Source organism: Dendronephthya gigantea, unplaced genomic scaffold (genome assembly GCF_004324835.1).
Source record: "Dendronephthya gigantea isolate DGI-Jeju-01 unplaced genomic scaffold, DenGig_1.0 000155F, whole genome shotgun sequence".
NCBI classification, from domain to species: domain Eukaryota; kingdom Metazoa; phylum Cnidaria; class Anthozoa; order Malacalcyonacea; family Nephtheidae; genus Dendronephthya; species Dendronephthya gigantea.
In genome coordinates, this window is record NW_021163165.1 from 88,933 (window position 1) to 99,664 (window position 10,732).

General features: G+C 39.6%; 2 protein-coding genes and 1 pseudogene across 2 annotated transcripts; 1 reads left to right on the forward strand and 2 right to left on the reverse strand.

Annotated features, from left to right (window-relative positions):
* Positions 1 to 438: 438 nt before the first annotated feature.
* LOC114537267 lies at positions 439 to 1,481 on the reverse strand. The gene is made up of 3 exons (XM_028558409.1): positions 1,193 to 1,481; positions 954 to 1,041; positions 439 to 773 (listed from the first exon to the last, which is right to left on the reverse strand). Exons 1-3 carry the CDS (start codon positions 1,479 to 1,481, stop codon positions 440 to 442), a joined length of 711 nt encoding a protein of 236 aa, XP_028414210.1. The 3' UTR covers position 439.
* On the reverse strand, positions 1,481 to 4,004 carry LOC114537266 (annotated as a pseudogene).
* Positions 4,005 to 8,288: 4,284 nt separating this feature from the next.
* On the forward strand, positions 8,289 to 10,732 carry LOC114537270. Its single transcript, XM_028558411.1, has 2 exons — positions 8,289 to 8,880; positions 9,813 to 10,732. Exons 1-2 carry the CDS (start codon positions 8,289 to 8,291, stop codon positions 10,730 to 10,732), a joined length of 1,512 nt encoding a protein of 503 aa, XP_028414212.1.

Genomic DNA, 10,732 nt, shown 5'->3' on the forward strand with positions numbered 1-10,732 from the left:
TTAAATTAGCACTTACAAGAGAAACACTGGTGCTAAAACAACACTAGTAAAAGTGTTAAAAAGACAAGTGCTAAATCAGCACCAGTTTTGAGTTAGAACATAAGAGGGCTGGTGCTAAAACAGCACTAGAAAAAGTGTTAATATTAGAAGTGCTAAATCAGCACCACTGTGGAGTTAGAGCACATGGGTGTTGATTGAACACTTATACAACTAGTTATGCTAAATAAATGGCGTTTTGTGTAAATTCTATATGTTAGTGCTAAATCAACCCTTTTTTGAGTTTACAAAATTTTGACTCAAAAACTATTATGAGCAGAATATAAGCACAGACTGGACTTCACATTATATTTATTGTTTGACAAATATCAAAAAAAGGTTTATAAATTAGAGAACTTTAATATTGTGTTACTCAAAGAAACACAAATATGAATGCATAAATTTACAGATTAACCATTTCGTATCTTAAACACACGAATTTTTCGCAGCGTCCAAATGGCTTGATTAAGTTTAATGGTAAATGTGATGTAAATTCCTTGAAGTAAACCACTTTATTCCTTTTCTGCACTGAGGGGGCAATTTCATATGCTTGATAATGGTCTGAAAACCTCACTGTTTCCTTCTCTGACACAACAAACAAGGGATTCTTCAGGTTGTTGTTAACAACATTAATTTCAACAATTTCACAAAATTGTGGGAACTCATCAGAATCAAATCCAACATGCAACACTGCTCCGACTTTATATTTAGTACCGTGAATTGATATCCATTTGGCTCTATGAAAAAATTAATTATCTAATCAATCTTTGATAACATTTATGGAAACTAATGGCACTAATTTAACCTGCAGTAATACCCTATATAAATGTGACTGTTTAACATAACAGATAAATCATATTCCTTATAACCTCTTCAGAGACATATATGGGAGCAAATGTTAGACTTAGAAAACTTACTTATATAACGGTGTTTTTCTTTCTGTGCTACAAGCTTCTGCTTTAATGAGTTCACAGAAGTCAGAATCACCAACATGAGATACTTTACCTACATAAAATAATACGGGATTTCATTAGAAATTGGCATTTAAAATATGTATTGGAGTGCCATGCATCCTTTTTGAAACTGCCAAAATCAGGTAGCTTCAAACACAGTATGAATTTTAAATATAGTACTACAATAAAATAATGTACAGTACCCGGACCAGTTTCTATTCCCTTGTCAATAAATGAACTTTGTCCACCTTCTGCGGATTGAAGCCGATAGCAAACTCCCTCTTGGTGTCTTTTTGCCAGTGAATATGAGATGTTAATGAAATTTCCAAGAACAATAGCCAACCTTTTAAAATAGTGGTGCTTGGCTTCATACCGCATACACCAACTTCGTATTAAAGGTCCAAATCTGTTAAAAGAGAGCAGAAATATCATTTGCAAATGTATGTCTTTTAGTAAAGTCTGTTTAAAAATAATCTTTGTAAGGTCTTCCATGATGATGCTCAATTACAGACAGCAAAGTACATAGTTTAATCTAAAGATAGGTACATATTACAGTGGTTCATTCCAAAACAATAAGCAACAATACAATTGGTTGTACTTACTGAAGTATTGCTCTAGGCATGTGAACCATGTAATGCATTTTTGGAATAATGCTGCACTCAGGAAAAAGCTCTTTAAATGTGGTAAGGCTACTTGGTCCTTGCTTACAACTGGGCTGAAGATAATTCGCACAGTTTGAAGTAGAGTGCAAAATAATTCCCAGTGTTCGTCTTCTTCTGGTACCAAATCGCCAATTAGAAAGGGCAAGTGTACTCCAAGACACCACATCTGGTTAGCTTAAAAAATTGAATGTTGAATTGTAAACTCAATTATCTGCAAGTGTCACCAAATTAAGGACAGGGGGCATTGTTGGTAATTTAGGTTAACATAATACCAGTAATAATGAAATCAGTAACAAAGAAATTATTATACCATGCTGCTTCAAACTGTTGTCTTGTGATGCCAACTTTTGAGCTTGAATTGGTGCAGGTTTATTTGTATCATTATGATACCCAAAGTCAAATGCTGCCATTCTTCTGTTCAAGTCATCCAATCTAAAATACTTCTTTTGAAAGATAAAGACCTTTAGCAATTCTTTAACAGCATACTGGAGGACACCTTCCAAAATATCATGCATAGCATCAGGTGGCAGTCCACCAATTACATGGTAATATCTTGAGGTGTTTAGCAAAGAAAACTGGTTAAGTCCATAGGTTTTCTTGTAATGGTCTCCCTGTTCAAGCCTCTCGCATTGCTTATCACAAGCATCTTTTGTGCAGAGCACAAAATCGTCCTCATGAAACTAAATCAAACCATAAAAATGAACAAGTTAGTGTATTTAACATACATATGAAATAAATCATTCTCATGTGACCACACATGCAATTCACTAAAATGGCTATTAGGTTGTACATGTATGAACAGATTACAGTCATTTAAACTGAGTTACCTCCAATACATAGTTTTCAAAGAAAGTTCAACACAACTATTATATTTGTTTCGATTTTCATCCATTTTTACATAACTGTTTACCAACATGGTATTCATTTATAAAATAAATATACTTATATACATACACTTTGAGTTATCTCTGTAGCATTCCCCATACACACACGACATTTCCTGTGGGACTGCGAGCCTTGCTTGAATCCGCCTAGCAATTGTGACCCAAGATTGTCACCAGAAATATATGCAATAGTACCAGCAAGTTTCCTTGGGGCACCATTAATCATAAACTCATAGCCACCATCCTGAAAAATAAAGTTATTTAAAATACATACCCTAATTATACCTAATTAGTGGTGCATTTGTTAATTAAAAATCATACCTGTTCTAACTTGTGAAGATCTTTCATTAATACTTCAAGCACAGAATCTATACCATAGGCCTTCAGATATTGACTGTTGACAAGTCCAAGTAGTTGAATTGCATTGAGATGTGATCGGTGCTCTGGACGTATGTTACCCAATGTGTAATAAAATGCAGCTATTGAAGACAATAATCAAAAATTTAATTTCTGGGTAGCAGAACAACAAGAATAATAAAAAAGCTAACTGTACTGACCAAGTTTATGCTTATTTGCTCTTGATCCTAATGGATTGCACACTTCCACTTCATCAAAGTATACAAGGATCTGTAGTGCATTTGGATCTACACTGAATAGGGGGTGCTGTTTGAAACATTCGCTATCACAGAAATCACACAAGAGTCCATCATCTCTGCATGCCATGCGGGTTCTCAACCTCAAAAAGTATTGATTGATCATTGAGCAATTGCTGTAAACTTTCTAGAAGTGGGACATAATAGGCATCATCTGTAACTTCAACATCTTTCAACTTGTTTCCTTTTCTCTTCTTTACATGGTATCTTCCAAGAACAATCTTTTGCGGTTCCTGAAAATATAAGGCATGTTCAAACCAAAATCAACTATACAATAATATCAGCTGACAATCCAATCAATGGGTGCAGCCTGGCAAATATCAGCAGGTTGCTTGTTTGTGCTAGATTTCTAACTGTTGAAGATTCAGACTATCAAATCATATAAAACAAGCATGTGTTACAAAACATTAACTTTATAAGACCACAAAAGAATTTAAATAAATTTATATTATACTTACAACAAGATCAAAATTCTCCTTGTAGTACTTGTATTGAGAGGACTCCTTGTCAATACCCTTGAATGGGTTTGATATTGGGTTGTTTTCATTGAATAACTCAGGTAACTCCGGCAAAGTGTCAATGTCAATTCCAGCCTTCTGAAGGCAGTTAGTTACTCCAGCCTTCAAAAAGTCAATGGTGGTTTGCACCACTTGCGTCGCATTTTCAACAAATGAATTTACAACTGTTTGTGGGACACGTCCTTTTTCCTTAAACTTCAATACGCATAAAGCGTTGGCTCTAGATAAGACTGATAAGTCGATTTCATCCTCGTTCAGCCTAAAAGAATTGTCGGAGCGATTGCAGAATACCCGTCCATTTCTGAAGTTATGCTACAAATATTCGCGGCTACGCGGCTACGCAGTGAGTTTTACGAGAACGAGGCAATGGATTGATTACGTAATCACTGATGTAGATATGTTTTGAAGTGGCTACGCGGCTACGCAGTGAGTTTTACGAGAACGAGGCAATGGATTGATTACGTAATCACTGATGTAAATATTTTTGAAGTGGCTACGCGGCTACGCAGTGAGTTTTACGAGAACGAGGCAATGGATTGATTACGTAAATCACTGATGTAAATATGTTTTGAAGTGGCTACGCGGCTACGCGGCTACGCAGTGAGTTTTACGAGAACGAGGCAATGGATTGATTACGAGGATGATTGATGTACGTAAATCACTGATGTAGATATGTTTTGAAGTGGCTACGCGGCTACGCAGTGAGTTTTACGAGAACGAGGCAATGGATTGATTACGTAATCACTGATGTAGATATGTTTTGAAGTGGCTACGCGGCTACGCGGCTACGCAGTGAGTTTTACGAGAACGAGGCAATGGATTGATTACGTAAATCACTGATGTAGATATGTTTTGAAGTGGCTACGCGGCTACGCAGTGAGTTTTACGAGAACGAGGCAATGCATTGATTACGTAAATCACTGATGTAAATATGTTTTGAAGTGGCTACGCGGCTACGCAGTGAGTTTTACGAGAACGAGGCAATGCATTGATTACGTAAATCACTGATGTAGATATGTTTTGAAGTGGCTACGCGGCTACGCAGTGAATTTTACCAGAACGAGGCAATGCATTGATTACGTAAATCACTGATGTGGACATGTTTTGAAGTGGCTACGCGGCTACGCAGTGAGTTTTACGAGAACGAGGCAATTATGAGTGTTTTACCGTTTTTTGAAAGAAGTTACGCGACATTGATATAATTTCGTTAGTTTTTTTTTGTTTTTTTTTGTTTTGTTTTTTTTTGTGTTATGTGATTTTAATGCGCTACATTTTTAATTATATACTACAGTATTTAGTTATAACTGTTCTTGCAAAATAGCATTTTGGCGGAGAAGGATGTCCTTAATGTTGCTTGTGATCGCCTTGTGAATAGGAAGAGCAAACTTGGAGGCGTATTCGTTTGCGTTGCAAAGATCAGAACAGGGCCAGGTGGCAAAGGTGTTTGGTCGGCGTTTGACAAATGCTTTAATGACCTGGGGTCTTCTGGCGACACGGGCAGCGATAACGGAGCCAAAGTCTGGCTTGAGTTGCTCAACGGCATTACTATATTCTTCCTTAGTTGATGCACGGAGAAAACGAGGGGCATATTGACGAAAGGCACGATAAGTAACAACGGGTCCAGGGAAAAGAAGAATAGCCGTTTTGATATCCGCCACGATGGGTTGAGGTCTTGCAGCATCACAAACATTGTGAGTGATTGTCTTAATGAACTATAAAAAATGAAATATATTTAAGAATTAATGTTCATGTAATTGGAATAGTATTGATGTTGTGTACGATTACAGTAGTTTCAATAACGTAATATTTATAATTCATGCATGTGTATACAACTTACTTCGCATAACATGTGCTTCTGCATTTCAAGGTGGCGAACGTATCTTACAGCATATTGTAAGATGTTGAGCGGAATTGTGGTGGGCATTGGGTTTTCAACATGACCAGACAGCACGTTGTTGAGGGCGACCGTGAACACGTGAAGGGCAGCAGCGAGTCGAGGAATCAAGTCGAGTTGCTTGGATTTTGGAGGGACAAATGAGCCGTCTTGAATAGCTTCGTTCACTTCTACGATAAAATCATCTTTCTGGGATTTTAACAACTGTTTCGCGTCTTCGTCGAAAGTATAAGGGCCGGTTTGACTTTGTTGGCAGTCAATAATGTAGCTGCTGAAATGTTTGTTTAAGCATGTCGTCTGGTTCGGTAGATAGGTAGTCTCGGGCAGTTCCTACTTCGACTGAAGTTGGACAAAGAACTCTAGGGACAGCGACTAGAAAGCGGTCGATTAAACCTTGGCCATTGTCCATTCTTGCGATTAGTTTTGCGGCATTTGGCATCTGAGTACAACCCAGGATGGAGAAGGGAGTGTTTGCATGGATAAGTCGCGTCTGTTCGGTTGAATAGTTGTAGCTGCTAGATTCGCCCGAAAACAGCTTACACAAAAGCATCGCATCACCGCTTGCGTTCTCGTCATCATTTTTCAATAACTTGTTGAGTACATCGTAAATCTCCGGTGACACTAAAAATGCACCCTCTTTTGTTGCCAAATGCTTGACTAGACCAGAAGATGTTGTCCTGTCAACGAGAAATGTCGAATTGTCATCTGCCATGTGTTCAAGACAACCATGTTGTATTGCAGATGATTTTCCGGTCCCTGGATAGCCAACAATCATCATATATATGTTCATCGGTTGCTCGTGGGTCATCGTTTCAACGGTCCATCCGTTTTTAGCTGAGAGAAACGAAGTTGTGGTTAGCAAGGCGGGCGCCAGGTAGCCGATAGAGCTGTTTAGGGAAACTGCTTTGTGGCGAAGAAACAAGGCGATATCCTCCGGAAAAATTTCTTCGAACCGAAAGGGAACGTCGGATATTCTTTTGTGCAACTGTGTCCAAGTTGTTTCATGTTGCCTTGCAACTTTAGTCAAAGGATTGGATGTAGTCATCGCTCAATTTCAAAGTTTAGAAGAATTAGGTATAAAAGACTATATCAGTATATGTTTAGCTGTCGAATGCCTGTGCATATGTGATATGCCTTGTGAGAGAATCAGGCCTTTGTGACTTGAGAGATGATAGAATAGTATAAATTGAAAATATGAAATTCCAACGTTTTTGATTGGACTATAAGTCTGGCGTGGGATGGAACAGTGTCGTGATAATGCAAATTATATTCTTTGGTGCAATTGTGTCGAAAATGTTTCATGTTGCCTTTTGACTTTGTTTAGAGAATTTGATGTAGCTATGCATTGCACAATTTTAAATTTAGAAGTTTAAATGGTTTTAATTTCGAGTGAAAATACACACATTTCAAATTAAAGGCAGAAACAGTTGATGGAAATTAAAGTAAAAAGCAAATTGCGAATAAACAAAACATCTTGAGAATCAAAATATAATTCAAACAAGACACAGATTAAGACTGTAAATTACGACTTTATTACAAAGTCATCTTCAGACAGAATGAAATACAATACTTTACAACGCATATATATACAACACAGAGAGAGAGCGCACATGTCAATCCAGCATGTAGGCGAAAGGCCGGTAAACCAAGCAGAGCGAAACATGATAAAGTTGTGAATAGATTTTCAGGACCTATAGTTGACTCATTTTTCCATCAAATCTTCCTGGCTTGAATTTGAAGTGTGTGCATGTAATTCCGCTCGAAATTAAGACCCTTTAAACTTCTAGAATTAACCTGCATAGAGTGAAGTGCCAAAAATCATAATTAAAGTTTAGAAGGCTATATCGGTATAATTATATATGTATATGTTAAGCTTTCTGAGGTGAAAGAATAGTGTTACGAGATAATTATAACAATAGCAATGGCATGCGCTGAACACGTGAACAGTCCATTTTTAAGTAGTGACGAAGAGACGATAATTAGTGGGGAAAAGTTGGGAAAAGTACGGACCATGAGGAGATTTTGTTTTGGAGGCTAGGAAGAAGATATGTGATTCAAGTATTGACGAATTGAGTATTTTAGACGCATATTTATGATAATAAAACAGAGCATAACATTACGTGTGACAGTATAATTTAATATCATAACATTGGTGACCCCGACGAGAACGTATTGTTTACAAAATACAAAGCACAGCTGTCAAAAGGAACGATGCAAAGGGACGCTATAGTTGACATTCCAGAAGCCGGAAACGTCGAAGAAACGGTCGAATCACTACGAATGCAGATGGCAGCCATGCAAGCTGCCATTGAAGGACAATCATCATCGTCATTTTTTCGCCCAAAATCCTTCAGTGGGTTTTCGTATGAGGATATTACCGACTTTATCGAAAGATTTGAACGATACAGCAAGTTTTATAATTGGACAAACGCCAAGAAACTGTCTGCATTAATGCTATTGTTTGAAGGCCCAGCGTTGGCATGGCTACATACGGTACCAGACGAGACAAGGAACAATTATGCTAGTCTAATAACGGCCCTTCGACAGCGATTTGCTTCACCAAACGAAGAGTTCCTTCAGAGACAACAATTAAATGAGCGAAAGCAAGGTAAGAGCGAAAGCCTTAACAGTTACACAGAGGACATTATTCGTAGATGCAGCCGACTTGGACTTAATGACACCAACAGAATGAACTGTTTCATATCAGGACTAAACGACGAGTTAAAATCGCATGTCATTTTGAACCGCCCAACAACATTTGAGGAAGCCGAATCCTTGGCGCGCCTGAAAGATACTGTCAGCAGAAGTACAAAATGTGGCAAAGCAGAGTTACCTGCTCCAAATAATGTAATAAATCAGATACATGATCTCCTAAATGAGAAAAAAGCTTCAGAGAAACAAGTAGAAACAATTTCTAATAATAACCTCAGAGAACGACAACGCCTAGCAGAGCTCGAGGGCCAAGTGCAACTTTTAATGTCCACTATTGACCGACCACGAGCATCCACAGTAGCACCTATTTCAACCAATTATCCCCCTGTTCAGACTCCCTCTACCCAGGATATCGACGCCATGAAAAGGGATATCATAGCAGCAGTTCGAGACGAAATCAGGAAAGACACACCACAAAATGCCCCAACAGACCGACAGGATTTCAGTGTAGGAAACAGATATCCCCGGCGAGACAGCAGAGGACGAAACCTTCGAACAACGGACGGGCAGCCAATCTGCAATACCTGCCAAAGAGTTGGGCATGTTGCAAGGTATTGCAAGGAAGCAGGTACGTCCCGTTTATCAATCCGCCCCCAAAGTCGCTATGTCCCTCCTCCCCAGCCCCCTTATCATAACTATCAGTATCCCTTAGCACCACCACCACATCCTGAGAATAATGCTGGGTATTTAAACTCCCAAGGGCCTTCCATATGGGGACACAGGGGGGCCCGCAAGTAACTGGATATTCCCCACCAAATCGATATCACAACAGCTCTTATCCAGACACGTTTTGGCAAACGAGTGGACATTTCAATGAACATTATTCACCACCATGTCCAACCAGCCAACAAAGTCAGTTTATACAAACACAACCACCCCTTCTACCCTCTACATTACCTAGAGTATTAATGTTTCCCTAAAGTCCCAGGCCAAATGTACGTGATAGATCGGAAATTCCATCCATTTCCCCATCAACTAATGTCCTGGATCAGTCAACCCAATTCAGTAATGTTTTGATTAATGGTACTGTATCACTAAACTATACAAGTTCTTGTGGACACTGGTGCTGCTGTGACAGTAATCAGTACAGAATTTTACCATAAAGTTTTAAGTACATCAACACCCCTAGAAAATAGTGAAGTGCTCCGATCGGTCAAAACGGCAAACGGTGCTCACATACCAATTGAAGGCGTTGTGACCTTTGATCTCACTTTGGGGCATACAAAATACAGCTGCAGCGCCTATTAGTGTCCGGTCTTAGCTATTCTACCGTTCTCGGTCGCGACTTTCTGCAACAAAACCGTGCTATCATCAATATGGGTGCCCATACCGTTGAATTTTTGGGTGACAATGTGCTCATGTTTGCGGATGAAAATTGCCCACCCAGCTCCTTGCCCGTTAAATGTGGTCAAACCCAAGTAATTGATGCACATTGCGAAGCTGTCATTCCAGCAACTGTTGGTCAGATAACAAATAATGTTATTGGTTTAATTGAGCCAGGAGAGAGACTCCTCAACAGATACCATCTAGCTGGTGCAGCATCCCTGGTATGCCCAGACATACAAGGAAATATCCCTTTCCGGTTACTAAATCCAACTGATGAGCCTGTCACAATCTTCCGTGGTGCCACATTAGGACAGTTCACACAAAAAGATTTCGAGACCACACCTATTACTGATCCGCCCACCCCTACGTCATGTACAGGATTACCCACGACAACTCAGAGAAGCACCTCACTACCTATTATCAACCCCTTGGCAAGCACAATCCACCAATCTGATTTCGCTGATCTGCAAGACCCACCTAGAACACCAACCCCACCAAGCCCAACTCCCGCTTCAGCCACGCCCTCTGATTTTCCCAACCTGACCAACTCCGTGTTGTCTAAACCTGAGAAACAAGCCCTCTCAGAACTGCTTATCGAATACTCCGACGTCCTGTCTCATTCAACCAAAAGCTTGGGTCGAACAAACCTGGTCCAACATAGAATTGATGTCGGGCCTAGTCCCCCAATTCGCCAACCTCCGTACAGGGCCCCCCACACCAAACGACGAGAGATTGAAAACCATGTTCAAGAAATGCTGCATGCAAACTTGATTCAACCTTCCAATAGTCCGTGGAGTGCTCCAGTTGTCCTGGTCAAGAAAAAAGATGGCTCATCCCGTTTCTGTGTAGACTATCGTAGGCTCAACTCGGTTACACGTAAGGACAGCTATCCAATTCCACGAGTAGATGATGCTTTAGATGCTCTCTCTGGAGCCAAATACTTCAGTACACTCGACCTTCGTAGCGGTTATCATCAAGTCGAAATGGACAAATCATCTCAACAGTACACAGCCTTCGCCACGGCATCGGGTTTATACGAGTTCTGTGTGCTACCTTTCGGTCTGTGCAATGCACCTTCCACCTTCAACGCTTAA

Coding starts and splice junctions, on each gene's coding strand:
- LOC114537267 (XM_028558409.1), bottom strand. CDS start 1,481: ATGGAAGACCTTACAAAGATTATTTTTAAACAGACTTTACTAAAAGAC. Junction 1,042..1,192: donor GGGAATAGAAACTGGTCCGG/GTACTGTACATT, acceptor TATTTTATGTAG/GTAAAGTATCTCATGTTGGT. Junction 774..953: donor AGAAAAACACCGTTATATAA/GTAAGTTTTCTA, acceptor ATTTTTTCATAG/AGCCAAATGGATATCAATTC.
- LOC114537270 (XM_028558411.1), top strand. CDS start 8,289: ATGAACTGTTTCATATCAGGACTAAACGACGAGTTAAAATCGCATGTC. Junction 8,881..9,812: donor AAGGTATTGCAAGGAAGCAG/GTACGTCCCGTT, acceptor TAATTGAGCCAG/GAGAGAGACTCCTCAACAGA.